The 21,912-nt window shown below is 33.8% G+C and overlaps 5 protein-coding genes and 1 pseudogene across 6 annotated transcripts; 3 read left to right on the forward strand and 3 right to left on the reverse strand.

Annotated features, from left to right (window-relative positions):
• The first annotated feature begins 1,921 nt into the window (after positions 1-1,921).
• Positions 1,922-3,456, forward strand: LOC125609278. Its single transcript, XM_048780544.1, has 2 exons — positions 1,922-2,795; positions 3,156-3,456. Exons 1-2 carry the CDS (start codon positions 2,410-2,412, stop codon positions 3,400-3,402), a joined length of 633 nt encoding a protein of 210 aa, XP_048636501.1. The 5' UTR covers positions 1,922-2,409; the 3' UTR covers positions 3,403-3,456.
• Positions 3,457-3,540: 84 nt separating this feature from the next.
• On the reverse strand, positions 3,541-6,022 carry LOC106451070 (phosphatidylinositol:ceramide inositolphosphotransferase 2-like). The gene is made up of 12 exons (XM_013892929.3): positions 5,709-6,022; positions 5,551-5,640; positions 5,189-5,275; positions 5,031-5,099; positions 4,874-4,954; positions 4,720-4,791; positions 4,589-4,649; positions 4,416-4,515; positions 4,252-4,347; positions 4,117-4,163; positions 3,927-4,036; positions 3,541-3,845 (listed from the first exon to the last, which is right to left on the reverse strand). The coding sequence occupies exons 1-12, from the start codon at positions 5,739-5,741 to the stop codon at positions 3,771-3,773; spliced, it is 921 nt and encodes a 306-aa protein (XP_013748383.2). The 5' UTR covers positions 5,742-6,022; the 3' UTR covers positions 3,541-3,770.
• A 1,480-nt stretch (positions 6,023-7,502) lies between these two features.
• On the reverse strand, positions 7,503-8,914 carry LOC125609279 (annotated as a pseudogene).
• Positions 8,915-10,868: 1,954 nt separating this feature from the next.
• LOC125609280 (copper transporter 4-like) lies at positions 10,869-12,652 on the forward strand. 2 transcript variants are annotated; one of them, XM_048780545.1, is made up of 2 exons: positions 10,869-10,960; positions 11,754-12,652. In XM_048780545.1, the coding sequence occupies exon 2, from the start codon at positions 11,973-11,975 to the stop codon at positions 12,420-12,422; it is 450 nt and encodes a 149-aa protein (XP_048636502.1). In that variant the 5' UTR covers positions 10,869-10,960; positions 11,754-11,972; the 3' UTR covers positions 12,423-12,652. The 2 variants fall into 2 exon arrangements, with proteins under 2 accessions (XP_048636502.1, XP_048636503.1); XM_048780546.1 differs by having other exon boundaries at positions 10,876-10,960; positions 11,779-12,652.
• A 5,193-nt stretch (positions 12,653-17,845) lies between these two features.
• LOC106451053 (aldo-keto reductase family 4 member C10-like) lies at positions 17,846-19,552 on the reverse strand. Its single transcript, XM_013892909.3, has 6 exons — positions 19,328-19,552; positions 19,172-19,222; positions 19,005-19,081; positions 18,830-18,917; positions 18,222-18,746; positions 17,846-18,138 (listed from the first exon to the last, which is right to left on the reverse strand). The coding sequence occupies exons 1-6, from the start codon at positions 19,445-19,447 to the stop codon at positions 18,055-18,057; spliced, it is 945 nt and encodes a 314-aa protein (XP_013748363.2). The 5' UTR covers positions 19,448-19,552; the 3' UTR covers positions 17,846-18,054.
• Positions 19,553-19,718: 166 nt separating this feature from the next.
• Positions 19,719-21,794, forward strand: LOC106453439. The gene has a single exon (XM_048780547.1). The coding sequence runs from the start codon at positions 20,635-20,637 to the stop codon at positions 21,298-21,300; it is 666 nt and encodes a 221-aa protein (XP_048636504.1). The 5' UTR covers positions 19,719-20,634; the 3' UTR covers positions 21,301-21,794.
• The last annotated feature ends 118 nt before the right edge of the window (positions 21,795-21,912 follow it).

A 21,912-nucleotide genomic window follows, 5' to 3' on the forward strand; every position in this document is an offset into this window, starting at 1 on the left:
TATTTCTACAAAGTATATAACTCAGTTGTCAAATTCCTTACATATTTGAGAATATAAATCAATCTAGTTAATAGCTATTTTTGTGGGCGGGCAGACAAAAATTAGACAATACATTTCGCAACTTTATAACAATATAAAAATATATATAGCTTTTTGCCAAAAATAACCTTCCAACCTAGGGGTGTTCAATCCGGATATCGGTTCGATTTAGGTTCGGTTTTTTTCGGTTTTCGGTATTTCGGTTAGTAAAATATAACTACCATTCTAAATCCATATTTAGTTCGGTTCGGTTCGGTTTATATACCGTCGGTTTTCAGTTTATTCGGTTTTATACCAAAAAACATAATTATTTAGTTTGATATCATATTATATGAATTTTAGAGTCATATTGTCAACATAGTCATTTATTAAAAATATATTACATGTTCAAATAAATGAACAAAAAAGTAAAAATACTTCTACCATCAAATAAAATAATCAAATCTATAACTAAAATCAAAGTTTGAAATTTTGAAAATAAAAATATGAAACAAAACAGAGACATGAAAGAAAAGTTTTTCCACTCTTCCATATTTAGTGTTCATTAAAGTCATGCTTTTTCAATTGAACATGAAACTCTGTTTGTTTACAGATAAGAAAAAAGTTGTGAAAATTTTTCATTAATTATTGTCCATCAAATTTACAATCTTCATATTAATTTAGTGAAGACTAAAATAAAGCAAAAAGATCAAAAGAAGACTTAGAAAATAAGATGTTTGAATCGAGATGTATTGTTATTTAATTATAATTAAAGTGTTTTACAAATTAATGTTCATTATTACTATAAAATTATGGTAATAGTTATTAACAAAAATTTAACTTATGTAACAAATAGATTTTCATGTATTGTTATAAAATAGATACATATTTACATGTTTCTACTTTAATCGGTTTATTCGGTTTAATTGGTTATATACCAAATCATATCCAAATCCTACGATTTTTATAAAATTATATCTATTTGGTTTATATGGTATATACCAAAACCAAACCATATTGTTTATTTTGGTTCGGTTCGGTACGATTCGGTTTTACCATATTGAACAGTCCTATTCCAACCCCATGCAATCAATTTGTACAAGGTTCTCTAGTTCGCCTATTTCTCCTACCTATTCGTGTAAAATTCACAGAACTGCAAAATATGTTAACTGTACTGGTAAAATCAACCAACTTTTTTTATAAAAAAAAAAAAAAAAATCAACCAATTTTTTTTCAACGAAACAAATGATTAAATGTAATTATGGTATGGTCAACTAGCCAAAAATATCATTAATTATGGTCAGTCAACTAGCCAATGTCAATAAAAAGCTGCCCTAGCACGTTCTCAGACTGTCTGATGACAGAGTTTTTAGATCTGTTTTTTTGGATAGTCTAATACATTGTAGCTTTTTTGGATGTTCCACTGCTAACTCATACAAGATTTAAATGGTATATGTATAGCTTCCATATATAATGACAATGTTGTGTGAAAAAAAAAACTTGTGGGGGGGGGGGGGGGGGGGGAAGTATATATTGAAGATGAGATTAATTGCCTGAAAAATAACAAAAATCAAGAGAATCTGAGAGTGTTGAGATTAATAATTACATTAAATTAATGTTATCTAACTTAGCTGCTTAAACAACTCAATTAGACTTCTAATAAAGAAGACTGAAGACAACAACTCCTACAATGTACATAGACCCAATTGTAAACCGTAGATGGTGTGGTACAGAGTACAATTCAATCCAAAGAGATCAGGCCGTGATTAGATTGGTCGGAAGAAGGAATGGGTCAAAGTAAATCCAAAACTGGATATTCTATAATGTAATGACATAACCACCCCTCTATTGTTTCTATTTATGCTCGTTTCTCAACAAGAATCGAGGACAAAATGGGTATTTTCAACTATGAAATTACTTTTTGGAAGAAGATAATCCTTCGATCCCGCAATATCAGCCGTTGGATGCGGTGCACATAGCAAAGACGAAGATCACGTCGCTTAAACGTTGTACAAAATCTCTCTACTCGGAAGTCGGAACCAACATCCCTTAAACTTGGTAGAAACTTGTTCCTTTTTTTTTTAATCTATCACTATTCTTTTTGTTATATATAACAGTTGCTTCTTGATCCGAGAACAATATCTTCTTCCTTGATAACATAGTGACATCATCACTCTGTTCTCAAGCTTGTTCCTGCTCCACCACCACCACCATCACTCACTCCTCTTTCAATTTCGTTACACATTTTCTCACAAATTAAATCATTTTAAAAAGTTTTTGAGTTGGAGTAAATCACCAAATCCACCTAAACCCATTTCTTTAAATCATTTCATTTCTATTACCGTGGCATTAGAGAAAAACACACACACACATAACCTTCCAACTTTAGTTATGACAGAGATTGATTTAGAACAAGGAGCGGCGTACGGTTATCACCGCCGCTCGTTCGGTGGAAGTGACGTCAGCGTATATTATTCAGACGGGGAGGACATGACGTCATGTTACTCTTACTTCTATTCGACCTCGGGAGGACCGTATGAATACGAAGGAGGAGAGTCGAGGAAAGTGTCGTCGGTGATGGGTTTGTCCGATGTGGATGATGATGATGGTGATGATGATGCGACGGCGTCGCCGGAGAAAGACTGTAGGATATGTCATTTAGGGGTGGTGGAAACGAGCGGTGGAGGTGCGATGGAGTTAGGGTGTTCGTGTAAGGAAGATTTGGCTATTGCTCATAGACAATGTGCCGAAACTTGGTTCAAGATCAAAGGCGACAAGTTAGTAACCTACTTTTATCTCCTCTTTATTTTTTGGTTTAGTGGTTCTACTTTTGTTTAATTGAGTTCTTAATTACTTTTAAGAAAAAAAAAAACAAAATCTTAAGATTTTGTTATTAACGTGTTCAAGATCTTGTTATGATTCTTTCTGCAATAAATTACGGGGTTTTATTAACTTTTTCACTCTTTAGTTATACTTTTTTTTTGGACGTTTTATTGATTTCTATTTAAAAATAATGTTTTATAATTAAGCACGTAATTTTTTGGTGTTGATGTGTTATATGCACATGTTGCCGTGACGACTTAAACACCAAAACTTTGTTAGGTTATAGGAAGATTAACATATTATTACTGAAACAGAATCTGCGAGATTTGTCAATCGGTAGCCAAAAACGTGGGCAGTGCAAACGAGATGGTTACGTCAACAGTGGACGAAAGAGAGGTGAGAAACGGTGGAGGCGGTGAGGAGACTGCGGCCGTAGCAGCAGCAATGGCGATAGAGAACAGGTGGCAGCCACAGAGAGTGGTGAATATAGTGTTAGCTTGTATGGTCTTTGGCTTCGTCGTGTCATGGCTTTTCCACTTCCATGTTTCATCTTCTTCTTGAAACTTCAATATACATACGCTCTTTCTTTGCATTCAAACAACATATTTTTACTATCAAGAGTTTTTGATTCTTTGTATATATGTAAACAAACAAAAACTATCAAAAAAAAAAATGAATGATTAAATCTGGAGAGGATAATAAAAAGCAACGTTTCTTATAATAATAAAATTGACAACAAAAATAAAAAACAACGTGATCCAACAAGTCATTGCTTGGGGGACAAGGAACTGAAAAATGTACAGAGTAGCATAGCCCTAACATCTCTCTATAAGAGTTCTCTTCATGAGCAATGACCATCATGTCTTCATGACGCCATTGCTTAGCTGTATTCATATATATAGTTCTTGCCCCAAGTCTGGTGCGAGTTTTCATGCGCCGTTCAATGAGTTATCAGTGTGAACTCCGTTGCTATCTATCTTCCCGTTCACTTGAGCCCTTGGTCTCTAAACACAACCGAAAGAAAAAGAGCATTAAAGATCAAACTATGTGACTGGTTCAGACAAGACAGGTTCAGATGCGCTTACCCAATCAGCAGGATCAACACCGTTCCCATTCAACAACAGCTTGTGGTTCTCTTCTTTAGTTCTCTCTTTAGAGATTACTGGGAGCAACACCGTGGTCCGATCTGGTAACTCTGATGTACGTAAAAGAAGAAGATATGAGAAACCGAGTCTCTCTGCCAAAACAAGACCACAAGACAAGATATGATCAAACCTGGTAGTTTCTTGTCCAGACAAAACACAACCAAGTTAACAGTGTACCTAAACGGAGAAAGAATCAAAAACAACAATAAGTCATTATCTTTGTATCCAGTTGCGGTTAATTTGTTGCTTGATGGCAAAACCATACCAGGCAACAACAACATCGACAGTGTAATGTTTACGGGAGGCAATGATCAAGAGGCTCTGCACGAAAGCAATGAGCCATCCAAACAGCTTTATGAACCTGAGACAGAAGGAGTGATGCGGAGATGTCTTTTTACAAAGTAAGCTTAAGTTGAAGAAGTTTTATACCTTTTAGTGCCGTACTTCTGGTAAGTAAGGACAAAGACAAGCGTGAATATCATATGCGACGAGAAGATCAGGTCTCCACATCCGTACATCACCCCATGAGCTGATAAGATCAACATCATCACATGAGAACACAAGCAAAACAAAGAAGATGCGTGTGAATAATGCAGACTCACGGTTAATCTCGAGAACCTCAAGGGGGCTTTTGGGCCATGGCAACGTGGAAACTTTAGATCCCTGTTGCAAAAGTAGGAACACATAAGCTTAACTCATAAGACACACACATGAGGATCTCAGTTGCTTTTACCTCGCGACAGTGATAGTTTGGTCCAGGAAGCTGAGTGGAATAGAAAGTTATAACACGGAGAAACTGACATGCCTGAAAAAAAAAAAAAACAGAAACATCGACAAACTTCAAAACTGACAAGACAAAGTAACCTCAGCAAGCTTAAAACACTTACAACTAAGAACGCTAGAACTCTGCACCATATCAAGACAGTGTATATCTTTTTGCTTTTCAGGATGAATGGATGGAAAGTCCACTGAAAAAATAAAAGGCTCAAGGAGTATCAATATCGAAAAGTCCAGTGAAGAAACTACGAATGCTGAAAGACTCACTAGGAAGAAAGAAACAAAAACACTAGTGAAGACGGTTTCACTTATGTAGCTTCTCTCTTGACCAAGCTCCTATACAATGGAATAACCAAAGTTATAAGATATGTATTCTGATCTATTGAATGAACATATATATATAGCTGAAAGGTCTGAGATCAAACCGGAAGAAGAAAGTAGCCAAGATCCTGGAGAGTGGGTCCGGGGAGATGAATGTAATGAACTCCTTTAGCAGCTAAACCATGAATGTACTGCACACAACATAGAGTGTCAAAACAACACAAACTCAAGAAACATGTATAATCCAAGCACTAACTATTTTGGAAAAGAAAACAATCCTTAAGAACACTGTTTCTGCTGAAAAAGGAAAGCTTTCTCCAAAAGTTACCATTTATAACAAAAAAAAACCCATTAATCATACTCCAACAAAGTAGAAACAAAGAGTCATTATTAACACTCACCATAAAAAGTAAAGTTTTCAATCTGATCATTACAAACTGATGAGAACAAAAGATGAGAAGCTCACCTGACAGATAATGCCAGCGAGAAGGTACTTCCAGTTCTCAGCGAGAAGACCAATCTCCGTTGCTATCTCCGACCAAAACCTCTTCCACAGCTAATAAAAAAAAAAACAAAACGAATCAGCCAGTAAAATGTGAAAGACACAGAAGTAAAATAACGAACCTTGGAAGATTCACGACGAATGTAAAGAGTCATATCTTATTCTTCTTGTCGTGTCTCAATCATTTAGCTCAAAAACAAAACACTCCACCGGAAAAAAAAAACTCAAATCTTTGTGTAAAGTTCTTTTATTAGTCTCGCCGGAAAAGTGTATTCAGGGGTCAACGATCGAGAAGGTCAATCGAAGATTCAAGAACGAGAGATGCAGCGAGTGAACAAGAATTAACAGAGAGAGAGAGAGAGACAAAGATCGAAGAAGAAAAGAGATTTCCTTTAGCAGAATCTAAGATTTAAAAAGGGGCCACGGAGAAACGGTTGAACTGAAATTTTCAATTTTAGACAAATTAAAAATCATTGGTTGTTCAAAAAATAAAAGACAAATTAAAATCATTTTTAACAAAAAAAAATACATGCACAGAATAAAAAAAGAACAAAAAATTAAAATCATTATTTTATACATATTTTTAGAAAAAATTAGAGATATCAATATTTAGGGAGATTGGAATTCTTTAAAATGCGTCAATAACAAACTAATCAGGATTAATTTTTTAAGTGGTTGCTACTCTTTTTTTTGAGTGAAAAATATAGTGATTAACAAAAAATAAGATTAATTATTTATAGAGTAAATTTATTGTTTATTCTATTATATGTAGAGTGAAAGTTAAAGCAGATTGAAGTATTTTTACTATAGAAATAAAATGGGGCTTGAGATGTTTTAAACCAATTGGAGACAGAGTATTCTTAATAGGAAACAAGTCCTACCCTCAAAATTATCAGAAATGGATTTTCTCAATAAAACTAAAAAGGAGTCAATGGTCACGACATGAAGAAGAAGAACCCACCAACCGTTATTGACGCTTTGTTTTAAACCTCCAAAGGTGATGTCGGGTGAGTAGAGCTAGTAGTGGCCAATTTGCATCATAATACAAAGGTTTAAAATTATTAATTTAGGATTAACACTACACGTGGTGGGACATGATTTTGGAGGAAGGAGCATGTGGGACTGTGTGTAGTTGGGTAAAGCAGTGAAGCATGTCTGTCAAATACGGTTGTATCCTCACATCAGTCGAGTTGTCTGTCTAGATGTCTATTATCCTCAACTAAACCAAAAAAAAAAACTATTCTTTTTTTTTTGGTAAAATGTTAAGAAAAAAAAACTATTCTTTCTATTTTTTAAATAATGATTTCTTTAGAATGTTCATCACGTTAAATAAAAAGTATCATAATTTTCAACTCAAAATTATTTAACAAAATGAATGTAGCATAAGTCCATTAGTTACAATTATTTTATTAGATACTAATTTTAAATAATGTTTTCTTAAAATAATTTTTATATCATGTTAAATACTCTTTCGGTTCATATTATATGACATTTAACACAATGCACGAATAACTAATTTATTTAAATATTAATATAAAATAATAAAAATACAATTGATAAAATAAAATAAAAATTGGATTTGTGAAAACAACAACAAAACTTCCTTAAATCATCATATGTATTGAAATGGGAAGTAAGAAAAATCTATCATAATTTTCAACTCAAAGTTATTTAACAATGAATGTATCTTATAATCTTCAATTCGAAGCAGCAACCCTCATATGTTGTTAACATTCAAGCAAACCACATAACAAATAGTTAATTTTCTTACCTTTAGACTGATATAAGAGGTAGATTCATACTTAGATCCATGTAGTATTAGTCCATTAATAACTAGATATAAGCTTAAATTAACCAATAATGATTTGATGGTTTGTTTTTATTACTTGTTCGATGTTTTGTCTCTTCAAAACCACTTATTCCTCCTCTTCACACCAGTTCTGATAATTGCTTACTGCCAACGAGATAAAGAACGCTTCCAATAGAAAGACCGTTGAACCGAACTCAGCAGAGTGGAGTTCATTGTCGTGTGTCACCATCTTGAATGCTGGTTCAGTTTTTTCCTGTAAGAAATTAAAGAATGTTAACAATGATTCAGACCATCAATACATTGAACATAACTAGTTACCTGATGATCAAACAGTTGAAAACTAGAGAAAGTTTGAGACTTTGTACGATGATCATTAGACAAGACACGGAGTTTGCAACCTACTACATTGAATCCGTTCGGATATTTAATCAGTTCCGGTTTGGGTTCGGTACTACTTTTTCGGATCGGGTTCGGTTCGGTTGGATTCGGTTTTTTTGTCCAGCCCTAGCTTCTGAACTCTGTTTCTTGTCTGAACAATAGCTGCAACCTCTTCGTTTGTCTCAACACCGAACAAAACAGATTCTGATTTGCGCGTTGCTGAGTCCGAGTTAGTCTTCATTTGACCGATGACGGTATGTATAAATGGATGGTTGTTCTTGTGGCGGCCTAACCAGTTTCCATTCTTGTTCTTTACTTCTTTGATGGTGTACAAGGTGTAAGAACGTGTAGAAGAATCTGAACTCTTCATGGTGGCAGCAAGAACGTTGTTGTCAACCACAAACTGAAACAAACTGATACCTTTTCTCAAAGTGAATTGCAAAATAGCATGAGATCTTGAGCTGCACTGATTCTTCTCCATTTGTAAGGAGACATTCTTTTCGGTCTTCGGTATTATTAAAGGGCCTGATCTAGCTCTAGTGTGGACATTAGGCTTTGTTCTGGTGGAGTGATTGGTGTAAACTGAGTCATTGAATGTCAAAGGGCCTGATTTATCTGAAGCATGAGATGTGCTTGAGAATGTAGGGACAGAGGATGAGCTTTCTTTGGAACTGAAGCTTCTACTCATGTGACTAAAACTGAAGCGCCGGTTGGGAGAAGCATGTCTTTCTTTTTTGGATGTCATTGTAGGTATCTTTTGATCCAACAAAGAGTTTTGGTTCCTCTCTGTTACATTAACCAAACTTGAACATTCACCTAGGACATCATCTTGTCTTCTATCTTGATGTTCTTTATGCATCCTTCTCATGTTTGGAGGAGAGAAACTTAGATGCTGCTTGGGGCTTTGAATCTAGCTCCAATCTTTTGACAACACCGGTTGCTAAATCAAGCTCCAACGAGCTTGTAGAAGCTTCCATTGGATCAGTGTCATAACTACACCAAGCTCCTTCGGTTCCTTGTGAAGTAGAATCCACCTTGGAATGTTCAAAATGTTTCCAATCCAAAACACCAAAAACTCAAGGCCTTTCCACGGATATCTTGAGTTCTTCTTGGTGGATCCAACATATCACGCTTCACCAGCTCATCTTTGTCTCGATGATATCTATCCTCATGAACCGTAGAGGCTCTTTGTTGCCTCACACTTTCCCTTTTACATGTTTCTCACGAGAAATAGAATAGAGCGGGGATCACTTACCAAGAAAAAAACTCAGGCGGATCAGAGATATTTCATGAGAAAGTTGCGCGACGAAGAGAGAGAGAGTGGTGGCGCGAAATCAAAAAGCAGAGGGCGAAGGAAGAAGAAGAAGATTGTTATTTAGTGTGTAGATTCAGACAGAAGCAAAGAACTTTAAAACCACCACTCAAGTCCAAACGGATTCTCTGTCTGATGAGAGTACATATTATCTCTCTCTCTCTCTTTAGTTTCAGTTACTTCATTTAATAATATAACTAGTATTAAGCCCATGCTATGCATGGGAATATATATTTTTTTTGGTAAAAACATGTGAATGTTTTTTTATTTCAAATAAAATAAAATTTAAATTATATATAACTAAAATAACATGTATTATTTAACTTTGATATATATAAGAGAATGTTAACACACTTATCATTAACTAACCACAAATATACTGTACAAATGAAGTTATAGATTCATTTCACTATTTTTATATTGATGTTATATTAGCTAGCTTGTTTGATATAAATATTAGTTTGAAGCTTTTTTGTATGATTTTTCTTTCATTGGCTAATTACATTTAGTAATTCATTCAGTATCTCCATTTACAAAAACTAATATTATCTTTCTAAAATGTTGAAAGTAAGTCGTTGTATTTGGCATATATGGCATCATGAGCGTGATAGATGGCATTAAAATGTTAATTTAAATTTCAAACTAGCTTTAATCTTGGAAGATGGAAGACATATCACCTACCTTGATTAAATTTATCAATGATGATCCATCCCCACAAAGCATTGGTTCAACACTAAATTTATCAACTACAAAATATTGAATAACTAGAATCCTACCCGCGTTAAAACGCGGATTATGTTTCTTACAATTTAAAAGATTTGACGAAGTCTTTTGCTATAAGCATTTAATAAATACAATTTGAGTAAGTTCAATGTTAATTTAGGCATGGATTTCATATATATTGTAGTCACCAACCTATTGTTACACAGTAATAATTCCATTGACTCCATAATTATTTGGGTTCAGTAATTCGATGTCTTTCATTATTAAGCGGGTAAACCCGTTAAAAACAAACTACGTTGAACAAATACATTAAAGAGAAAATTACCTAATTTATCAATATATAAACATGCTTTTTGTTGGGAACTAATAATTAATTAGATATGTGTGATTTTATTTTAGTTCAAAATGACAACCTTTTAATAGTAGATAAAAATATAACTCTAAATTAATATATTAGATAGTTAAAAAAATTAAATAATGATGCTGTAGATTAATTTATTCATGTTTTTCATGAAGAACAAAATTCTAATACATGTTACTTTGATTCAAACGTTGAGAAAATGAGTTTCACCGAGGAAGATTCATTAATGTTAAAGCATATAAGGACGATAGGGTATAAATCAAGGAACATGTCCATGTGTTTGTTTATTTCACAAGAAACAAAAATTATAGAATGGGTAACTTTGGATGATTCAAACATTAAGAAAATGATCTTTTAGGTTCATGTGTTCGTGTGTTAGAACAAATAACTGGGATTTTGTGTACAAAAAAGAACAAATAGTTGAGAATAAGTATAGTTCAATGACCAGGTTAGATCTGATAAGGAAAATTCAAATCGGTAAGTCGTTTGACGTACCCGATGATCAAGGTAGAATAAATTAATTATTCATAAATAAGTATAATGGTATATGAAGTGTTTAGTCACAACATTCCAAATTTAAAACATGCCAAGGAATGCAAAGCGGGTCCAGCCCATTCATTACTATCAGCCTATAATCGGCCCATTGAAATCTACTTATTACACTACAATCCTAAAGCGTTTCTCATAAGTTATTTTCCTCGGCCGCCGCTTCTCACGTCTGTTCTTGTTCATCCTAAGACGGATAGTTACATTCACCACATCCGCCAATGTTATGTTTGAGAACGCTGAGGTAAGAATATTTAAAACATCCCGCCAATGTCAAATGAAGGAGAGGATCTTCACTCACACGCTGGATGAGATTTTTTTGGATTTGGTTAAGTCTAATATCTAGTATCGGGTTTTTAATTGGGTTTGGTTATGTCTAAATATCGGTAAAAAATTTCTACTTTCTCATTGCATATCTTTAGTTTCAAAACACTATAATTTAATTTAAAACTAATGGTAACATTTTATTTTATTTATCATCATCAAGAACCATTACACTTCAATGGTAATTAACAAACCCCTTCCTATTGAAAAAAAGCCAATCTCCTCTAATGCATCGGCAAAATATAAATTTAAATCCTAATATTAGACTCACCATGTCCTTGTGCTTACACAATAAGTTTAATTTTCTTTTTGATTATTATAATTCTTTTTTCTTTTTGTTTTTAAGCTTGGTCAGAAGAAGTTGTGTGGTTAGAACATGCATAAAATTGTCAAAAAAGTAACTACTTTGTTTTCAACTCTTTCTCTTAATATCATTAGAACATACTAAAAGTTAACTCAAAATGCTTAAAATTAACTATTTTGTATATCCCCAATTTTTTTGTAATGGCTTGTGATAAACTTATTCTTACTTTGAAAATAAAATACATTTATATACGTATAAGGAAAAAAATTAGAAAAAAGAAGATATTTGACGTACAAAAGATACTTTACGTAATAAGCTACCTAGCATACGATATATATATATATATCTTGCATTAATATGTTTGTTTGTAAGCTAAAATCGAATTTTGGTTACAAATATACAATTACAGGGCCATATACTTTATTGATGGACAGGGCGTAGCTTTTTGAAAGAAAAATCCGACAAGCAAATCTTGAGTTTGCTTCATAACAAGAACATAGCATATAATTCGTAGGACCCAATCTTTTGCCTCAAGAAGAAACACTTTTTATAGGAGAGACTAGAGACACCCCTATTTCCACTAAGACAACGACTTGCCAATTCTCCTTTTACCCCCAAATTAAAGGAGATGTTGACAAGTAAAAGCAACGTCGTAGTAGAGGCATGGAACACAACCACAACGCAAACGCAGGTGCAGACCCCCCACAGACCGTCACTGATACACCCAACTTTCTATTGGAGTTATAACTGCGAAGTGCTTTTCCATGGATGGCCTGGCTCTAGCCGTTCGATGTATGCTCTTGCGCTTATATTTGTCTTCTCTTTGGCGTTCTTAGCTGAGTGGTTTACCCGGTGCTCTGACGCTGCGGCTTCCATCAAACCGGAGGCTGATAAGGTTGCTAAGGTGGCCTTTCGTACGGGTATGTATGCGGTCAAGTCTGGCTTCAGCTACCTTGTGATCCTAGCCGTTGTTTCGTTCAATGGTGGTGTTTTCATCTCAGCTATTTTGGGGCATGCTTTTGGTTTTGTCGTTTTTCGTGGCCGGGCGTTTCGGAATGTGGGTCGGGTTGACGGGTAAGAATCCCGCATTTTTTGCGTTTTAACCCAACCCAACGAGAACTGAAGTCATTTGTTTCTTTATTTATTTGATTTGATTTGTGTGTTCTTTCGAATGAATGAAAGAAGAGAGTTGTTTATGATACAACGTTGAATTGGGTGAGTGGCCCGTTTGTTATTTGTTTTTCATTTGATTTATTTTGTGATAACTTCAACGAATTATACAAAAGTCAATAATACTCTTTCGTGGAATGTATATATCACCACCAAATTCAAATAAGTCATGTGTCTTTTCATTTCGTCATTTCTCCGACTATTTTGTAAGTATTTAGATATTGAGTCTGATAAGTTTTCAACCCAAAATTAATTGGTGATAACTGAATTAATTCATCTCTCTAATATATTACTTAAGATGTCTTCTTACTTCCGATCCGAGAGATTTTGTCTCTAATAATAGAAAACAAAATGCTTATTTTATACCATCTACTTTTTCATAAAGACAATTTTGGTGTGGGTTATATTTGCTCACTGCTCACTCGGGAATTATATGAACCAACAAAACAGTGATATCCAGCACTCTGTCGTCAGTTGTGCAGGTTAAGTTTCCAGATGTATAGTTGGTTTTCACTGTAAGAGATTCGATAGTGCTGGATAGGAAATGATATAATTTTCCAAAAACATCTGAGCCACTGAGATTGTTGTATAGTTATCATATTTAAATGTCAACACATGAATGTTATATCGCACAAAGAGACGGTCTTAACTATTCTGTTGTAAGAGGTACCTTATCTAAATTAGTGGATATCTCTTATCTTTGAGGTATGATTACTTTCCTCCCATCTTCTTTGACCTCTATTTTGATCAAGAAGACTAGCGCCTTTCAATTATCTCATACATGGTTACTTTCTAAATTGTCCCATGTGCTGTTTTGTTGATTAGAGATATTCTTTGGTTCTCATGTTAGACGGGTGAAAAGTGTTTTTTTTTTTTGTAAAAGACGGATGAAAAAAGTTCTTGGTATATATATAAAACTTTTTTTCTTGGTATTTATATTTGACCAAAACTATTATTAAAATAAGATTTCGGTTTTGGTGTTAGACCAAACGGTAGCCTAACTCTTCTCTTATGTAAGAAGAGTGGTTATAGTGTGTGAAAATTTGTTTGCAATGTAAGTTTAAAGCACCATTTTGTTTTGGTCTCTTTTTTCCTCGTATAGACATTGACAGAGGTGTCTTTGCATATAGTGTTACATAAGAGAAGAGTTATGTAACATAAATAAATATGCTATTGAGTTGTGTTTAATATGAAAATAAAATCGAAATATATAGTGTTAACATTAACATAATGTTACTACTCATATAATATAATCTTCTTAAAAACACATATGAAAACATACTAAATTTAAGATATATTTGCTCTTCATTTTTTCTCTTTTTTTTCATGAACTTCACATGTTTTGCGTGTGTAACTTTAGTCCGTAGGATACACATAATGGTATCACAATTTATCTTACATACGCTTTCACATGCTAAATGTGGGATGCAAAACGTAAAATATACAATCACAAAGCATACCGCGTGTGTTGTGGATATATGTGTCAACATGTTTTCTGAGTAGAAACTTCAACCTTGAAAAGAGGGACTTATTTTGATAGCGGGAATACATCTGGTGTAACTTAGAGTATCTCCAAACAATTGTTATTTTGAATTGTTCAAACCCACCTCTATTTATTCTTCTATTTTTTTCTCTATTTATAGATGAAAAAATAACATTTCTCTATTTTTCACTTTACATTTAAAGATTGCTATTTTATAAAAATACATACGAGCATATATCTTACATCTATTATAGAGTTCTTCTATTTTAATTGTACAAATAGAAAAATATATTGAAGATGGTCTTAAGGCATCTCTAATCGTATTTTAGAATTTTTCGTTATATTCAATTCTAAAATAAAATAATTTATTATAAAATTAGATTTGCTTCAATAGTTTACTCTATAACGGAATATTATTTTTTACTCTAAAAATAAAGTAAAAAATAACATTTATCTATATTTTACTTTATAATAGAATAACTATATTATAAAATAAATTATTGTAAAAAATCTAACTCTTTAATAAAATTATTTATTTTAGAATAAAATATTAAATAAATTATAGATTACCATTGGAGATGGCAAAACCACCTACATTTGTTCTTATCTTAAACATTTTATATATCGAATTAAAAGTTCAGACCTAAAAATATGAACTTTTAAATATAACTCTTCGCAGTGGTTAAATATAATTAAAATCTCCCAAACTAGAAATTAAAGACTGTATAACCCAACTACCCATATCATTTTCATCGTCATCAATCCCACTCTCTGCAACGTCATCAACGCCAAAGATCACTGTCATCATCATGACCTCATTTTTGCCAAAATTTTTATTATGGAAACACTAACTTTGTATATATAGTAATGAATTAAAGTAATATTAAGGTAAACTTTAGAAACACACAGAGAAAAGTATGTGGAGATATATATCTAGTAATCCACTTTATCTTTAATATGGTTAATCAGACTTTTGGCAGTATTCTGTGATGGAAGTGTGGTGTTCCAATGACGTCAAATTCCTACCAATATGTTTGTGTTGGTAGTTGCGTTTGGAACATGGAAAGAGATTGTGATAAATATTGCCCTGGGTGTGTTAGATATGTAGTTACATCGCCTGAAAATGCTTTTCCAATATTAAGATATTGTTATTTTCGTTCATGTATATGATTATGCAATAGAGAACAAATACATTCATCGTGAAAAATGACAAAAGCAAGCTTGTGGCTTGTTTTTTTTAAAAGCACTATCTTGTTTTGTTCACATGATATTGACTGAAGCTCTTTTTTTTTGTTATTATCGCTCAACATGGGTCACACATACTGAATGGAAGAAACCTATATGATAATTAAACGAATTAAATCTATTGGTTGTAAAAAAAACTCTATTGATAATGGCATATGGTCCTCAATTCCGTCTCGCCAATGTTAGCGGTGCGTTTATCTTCAAATCAATCAATTGTTGCAAACATTTGATTCCAGGTAAGGAAAAACTGTTACTAGTCCGTCAGGTACTCTGGTGTGCTTCTGATTGGTTAGCCATTTTACTGATGTTCAGTTTTGTCATCTTTAGATCTTGACGGTATTAATCTTCTGACTCACCAACCATATGGATTGTATTTCATATCATTTCCAGCCATTTTTGCTGGCATAAGACCCACGTCTACTGTTTTAGCAGTGCATAACAATGGGAGACTGTATCATAAACGTTTTTATGAGGAGCAACGCTTGTATATAGAAGAATGCTCAGTGGAGGTTAATATTTTCCATCAAATCTCAAATCGTTTGAAAATATTATCTTTATCTTGTTACAAATGAGAACCATGTGAAAGTAGTAACCTTATTATAAATGTTGTCCTATCCATAGAAAAACACGTTTTCTTGCTAAGTTGGTGGAAAATACCATTCATTAGAAATACTTGATCGTGTTGATGTGGTACCATGCCAAACTGATTTGCTTTAAGAGGTCGATTGGTCAACATAGGCAACTGCGACAAGTCTTGCTAGAAGACAGTGTCCAGATTTCATTAATTTTTAGGCGTTATTGATTCTGATGATTCTGTCTCATAGTGTGTTACAACACTGGTTAAGGTTGATCCAGTTTATAATACAAGATAGGAGTGTAATAGTTTATCTCAAACTTGTTGATTAGCTAACTTATTTCTACTCAAAGTATATAACTCAGTTTGTCAAATTCCTTACATATTTGAGAATATAAATCACATCTAGTTAATAGCTATTTTTGTGGGCGGGCAGACAAAAATTAGACAATACATTTCGCAACTTTATAACAATATAAAATCTTTAATATATAGCTTTTTGCCAAAAATAACCTTCCAACCTAGGGGTGTTCAATCCGGATATCGGTTCGATTTAGGTTCGGTTTTTTTCGGTTTTCGGTATTTCGGTTAGTAAAATATAACTACCATTCTAAATCCATATTTAGTTCGGTTCGGTTCGGTTTTATACCGTCGGTTTTCAGTTTATTCGGTTTTATACCAAAAAACATAATTATTTAGTTTGATATCATATTATATGAATTTTAGAGTCATATTGTCAACATAGTCATTTATTAAAAATATATTACATGTTCAAATAAATGAACAAAAAAGTAAAAATACTTCTACCATCAAATAAAATAATCAAATCTATAACTAAAATCAAAGTTTGAAATTTTGAAAATAAAAATATGAAACAAACAGAGACATGAAAGAAAAGTTTTTCCACTCTTCCATATTTAGTGTTCATTAAAGTCATGCTTTTTCAATTGAACATGAAACTCTGTTTGTTTACAGATAAGAAAAAAGTTGTGAAAATTTTTCATTAATTATTGTCCATCAAATTTACAATCTTCATATTAATTTAGTGAAGACTAAAATAAAGCAAAAGATCAAAAGAAGACTTAGAAAATAAGATGTTTGAATCGAGATGTATTGTTATTTAATTATAATTAAAGTGTTTTACAAATTAATGTTCATTATTACTATAAAATTATGGTAATAGTTATTAACAAAAATTAACTTATGTAACAAATAGATTTTCATGTATTGTTATAAAATAGATACATATTTACATGTTTCTACTTTAATCGGTTTATTCGGTTTAATTGGTTATATACCAAATCATCCAAATCCTACGATTTTTATAAAATTATATCTATTTGGTTTATATGGTATATACCAAAACCAAACCATATTGTTTATTTTGGTTCGGTTCGGTACGATTCGGTTTTACCATATTGAACAGTCCTATTCCAACCCCATGCAATCAATTTGTACAAGGTTCTCTAGTTCGCCTATTTCTCCTACCTATTCGTGTAAAATTCACAGAACTGCAAAATATGTTAACTGTACTGGTAAAATCAACCAACTTTTTTTATAAAAAAAAAAAAAAAAATCAACCAATTTTTTTTCAACGAAACAAATGATTAAATGTAATTATGGTATGGTCAACTAGCCAAAAATATCATTAATTATGGTCAGTCAACTAGCCAATGTCAATAAAAAGCTGCCCTAGCACGTTCTCAGACTGTCTGATGACAGAGTTAATGTTAATCCTTCTGGAAAACAAGTGAATGTAAGTTTATATATTTGTAAACACAATTAAGCATAAGCTATTATTTGTTTGAAATTGTCTAAACAAAACTTCATACACAAGTAGTAAGTCGCCAAACAAAATTAGCTTGAGAATTGCGTATAAACACCATTTATTCTCTCAATTACCGTCACTCATGCCACTATGTTTTATTTCTTTACTGTTTATGTTAGCCTTTGATCCTTTCTCTGCGCTTAAGTTTAGAAATTGTACGTGTCTAGCATCTTTAGTTATACGCTTCATATTACAATAACATGCATCTTAAGTTCGTTGTAATCGATTCCAAATTTAATCTAACTGTAGCAGCAGTCTTTTTTTAGGAAGATTTTGAAAAAAGTAGGACCACTTAAAGCGAGCTTATTAGTAAAATGTTGTATACCACTCCGTACGAAACAAGTTGTGGTACTTATTATAAACTGACAACTCCGTGAATGATATGGCACATGATCCACTCCTCATGAGTCTCATATCTCACCGTCCCAAAGTTGTTCAAGACTCTTATAAGGACTCGTCTCATGAACAAATGACATGCCTCTCACCAACCTTCCCTGCAACATTCGAAACACAACCCTGAGCCTTATGAGCAAAACAGAGAGCTTGTTTTGACCTATTTGGAATGCAATCTACTTGCCTGTTCAATCTCGGAAAACTTGGATAACGTGTCGTCTGGTATGGACCAGCTGAAAACATCGAAGTTCTGTCTGATCCTGTCTTCATTTGTGCTCTTTGGAAGTACACTTTGACCCATTTGGAGACCCCAGCGCAGTGCAACTTGTGCAGGAGTCTTGCCTAGCTTCTCAGCAACCGTGACTAGAATCAGGTTCTTCAGAACATCGCTCGTGAGCCACGTTGTCCCTGGAGAACCCAACGGAGAGTATCCCGAGAGGTGAACGCCTTTAGATTTGCAGAAGTCCCTGAGCACAGTCTGTTGCCAAGAAGGGTGACACTCCACCTGGTTAACAGCGGGAGGGACACGAGCCACCTCCAAGAGATCAGCTAGCTTCTTTGTCGAGAAGTTGCTTACACCAATAGCTCTGGCCTTTCCCGCATCAAAGAGTGCTTCCATGGCTTTCCATGTGTTAGGAATATCAGTCGGCAAAATGTTCTCTGGCTTTAAGTCAGTAGAACCTTTCTTGAGGCTAACAGGCCAGTGGATCTTCAAAAAAGGTTCACAAAAAGGAACAACTCAGAAACCAGTATGGATCAGTACAAGACGAGGTTTCTTGAAATGTTACTTACGAGATACAAATCGACATAGTCAAGCTGTAGATCCTGTAGAGTTCTGTTGAGAGCCACTGGGACATCTTGAGGATCATGATCCGTACACCTTTCATATGAAAAAGGTTAGAAGCTACACGGACTTGAAAAGAAATAAACCTATAAGGTAATTAAAGCACAAGTGATGCAGAAGTACCAAAGTTTGGATGTGATGAAGATCTCCTCACGCTTAACAACTCCATCATCAAACAGTTTCTTCGAGACTAACCCAATCTGCACAAATCATAACCAAGAACGTAACTTTCTTGCTTTAAAACCAAGAAGCTCGACGAAAGTACAAAACAAAGGATGATTAGGCGTTACCTCTTTTTCGTTGCCATAGATTTGAGCACAGTCGATGTGGCGATAACCGATCTGCATAGTCACAGAAACAATATTTGGAGTTAACAACAAAAAACAAAAACAATATTTAACCATAAAGACTAAAACTTTATGATTAGTGATCACAGAGACACGAACCTTAACGGCGGCTTCGACAGCGTTTCCGACAAGACCAGGATCAGACTGCCATGTTCCGAGACCGACCGATGGTATCTTTGCTCCTGTGTTGAGCTCAAAGAACCTGATTTCCTCTGCCATGGATGTGAGTTGGTGAGAGAGTGACGAGAAAGTTGGTGAGAGAAGATGAATGAGTTAGAGTATATAGTTGAGAGTTTTGGTTGGACCATAAGTAGTAATGAATTTAATTTGTTAGTAAGACTTGGGCCTTCAATATTTCACGTAAATTATCTGTATAATTTTTTTCTGGACGTACTGTATTACATTTTAGATAATACAGATTAAATTATAGAAATTAATATAATTTTAATTTAACTATTCTAGAATCATATTTACAACTATGTAATTTGAATTTTTATATATTTTTTTTGTCATCGTAATTTGGATTTTTATAATTTTAACTAAAACTCCACAAAAAATTATTTTAAATTATAATATTTTTTTAAAAAATGCTATTTAAATAATTTATGTATCAGTAAAATTAAATATATTTTAAAATTATAAGTTCAGTAACATTTATTTTTGAAGAAATCATGTTTAGGTGACATAAGATTAGTAATTTTAATGCAAATCACTTAAACCCCCATAAATCACCACCCCCCTTATAGCTCTTGCTGTATTCTCTTGACATAAGTTTAGTTGTGTTTAAGAATTAAACAAATTTGTAATTCAAATTTTTCTTTTAAAATGTACATCCAGTGGTTGCTCTTTTTTATTCATTTGTGATTTGTGTAGAGAATTCTTATTTTTTAGTGCAGATGTTCAACAATATGCATTGTGCAAATTTGAACACGGATGATACATTGATAATACATCAACAGCACTAATACAAGCTGTAAACTACATTTTAAGTTGTATGTGTCAATAAACTAACTATCATATACTCTTACAAAAAATTTTAACTATCATATAGATTTTAGAAATGGGAAATATATATGTCAGTGGCCGGCCGGCCCAGTTTATATTATCATTCATCAAGACTACTAATATGGCTATGGTTGAAAACTTGAAGACACGTCCCAAATGAGAACCAGCATGTAATAGAACATTTCAACATAAATTCATATATAATATCAACAATTTGAAAAAGAAAAATATATAACATCTGTGAAATTTTCTTCGTATGATCAGTCAACTCCACCAAAGTCAACTAAATTTGTATTAATAGTACACCAACGGTTATTGCATATTTACAAACAGCTCCATCGATCACAAACACCAAGAAGATCAAAAACTGATATCGGTTCAACCCCAAAACAGCAAGTGAGATGTCAAAGCCGCACACGATTCAGCGTTTCACGCATAACCATCCCTTGACCGAAGCCAACGGAGTTGGCACATACACGTGCAATGGTTGCAAACTTCACGGTCACGGCAAGACCTACCGGTGCAATGACTGCGACTACGACCTCCATGAATATTGCGCCACGTGTCCTCCAACCCTCATAAAAACATGGCACGCGCCTGATCATGAGCTAACCCTGGTCACCGGTCCTGCCCACATGACCGAGCGTGTGTGCTATTTTTGCCGATTTTACATCCAAGGGATGTTCTACAAGTGTAAGCACTGTAATTTTGAATCTCACCCGCTTTGCACACACGGTCTAATGCATGTTTCGTCTCCTGATGCAACGGAAACGAGGCAGAGAAGCCTGCATAGCCCTCATGCGGGGCAGCCATCGTCGCCGCACCACTATGGTCAAGGAAACCCCTATGGTTATGGGCAACATCCTCATGGTGGTGGTCATCATCAGCAGCATCCCCACATGAGCCCGGGCTCTCCAAGAGCAAGCCCAAGTCCAGATTCAAGCAAGGGAAAAAAGAAAAACGGAGGATTTATGGGAGCCTTAAAGGCTGTGGTAGCTGTAACTGCTACGGTAGCAACCCAGTTGGCCGTTGCCACGGTGGCGGATGAGTATACTGGAACTGGATGAAGAATATTTTGATGATGAAGTTTTACTTGCTGGTGTGTCTTAACTTTTCGGTGTTGTTTTTCATTACATGCAGAGATATATGTATGTGTCTCAGTTTCACATAATCGCATGATTGCAAATTTCTGTGTCATTGATGTCGATATTGGTTTAAAGAAATCAAAGCTGAAATTTTCTATACGAAAAGATCTCAACTACAAAGACATACTTAAAAAATCAAAAAAAAAAAAAAATCCAAGAAAGAATCTATTTGTCAGCTTATATATGATTTGATTGTAAAGGTACTTGAGTTCCATCTCAAAATCGGCTAGACAAAATATGTGATTAATAATATCACCAGTTCATCTCTACAATGCACATCTTGAGGTATGTATTTGGTATTATAAATCTGATATAATTCTAGAAGAATCTCTTTGTCAGTATATGATTGTAAAGGTAATTGAGTTCCATCAAAAATCGGTTAGAGAAAGAGAAGAATCAGTTATGATTCTTAATAATTATGAATTTACCCTCTCTTTTCCGATGCTAGATTTAGAATATGCCGTCTGAAAGTTAATATTTGTTTCACTTTCGACTGAATCCTTGTTATTGTAGGATTGCAATGTGAATGTAGGG

Source organism: Brassica napus, chromosome A5, assembly GCF_020379485.1.
Source record: "Brassica napus cultivar Da-Ae chromosome A5, Da-Ae, whole genome shotgun sequence".
Lineage (NCBI taxonomy): Eukaryota > Viridiplantae > Streptophyta > Magnoliopsida > Brassicales > Brassicaceae > Brassica > Brassica napus.

Coding starts and splice junctions, on each gene's coding strand:
- LOC106453439 (XM_048780547.1), top strand. CDS start 20,635: ATGTCAAAGCCGCACACGATTCAGCGTTTCACGCATAACCATCCCTTG.
- LOC125609278 (XM_048780544.1), top strand. CDS start 2,410: ATGACAGAGATTGATTTAGAACAAGGAGCGGCGTACGGTTATCACCGC. Junction 2,796..3,155: donor TTCAAGATCAAAGGCGACAA/GTTAGTAACCTA, acceptor TTACTGAAACAG/AATCTGCGAGATTTGTCAAT.
- LOC106451053 (XM_013892909.3), bottom strand. CDS start 19,447: ATGGCAGAGGAAATCAGGTTCTTTGAGCTCAACACAGGAGCAAAGATA. Junction 19,223..19,327: donor CTGTCGAAGCCGCCGTTAAG/GTTCGTGTCTCT, acceptor GTGACTATGCAG/ATCGGTTATCGCCACATCGA. Junction 18,918..19,004: donor TTCATCACATCCAAACTTTG/GTACTTCTGCAT, acceptor TTCATATGAAAG/GTGTACGGATCATGATCCTC.
- LOC106451070 (XM_013892929.3), bottom strand. CDS start 5,741: ATGACTCTTTACATTCGTCGTGAATCTTCCAAG. Junction 4,348..4,415: donor CAGAAGTACGGCACTAAAAG/GTATAAAACTTC, acceptor CTTCTGTCTCAG/GTTCATAAAGCTGTTTGGAT. Junction 3,846..3,926: donor GTGTTGATCCTGCTGATTGG/GTAAGCGCATCT, acceptor GGTTGTGTTTAG/AGACCAAGGGCTCAAGTGAA.
- LOC125609280 (XM_048780545.1), top strand. CDS start 11,973: ATGTTGACAAGTAAAAGCAACGTCGTAGTAGAGGCATGGAACACAACC.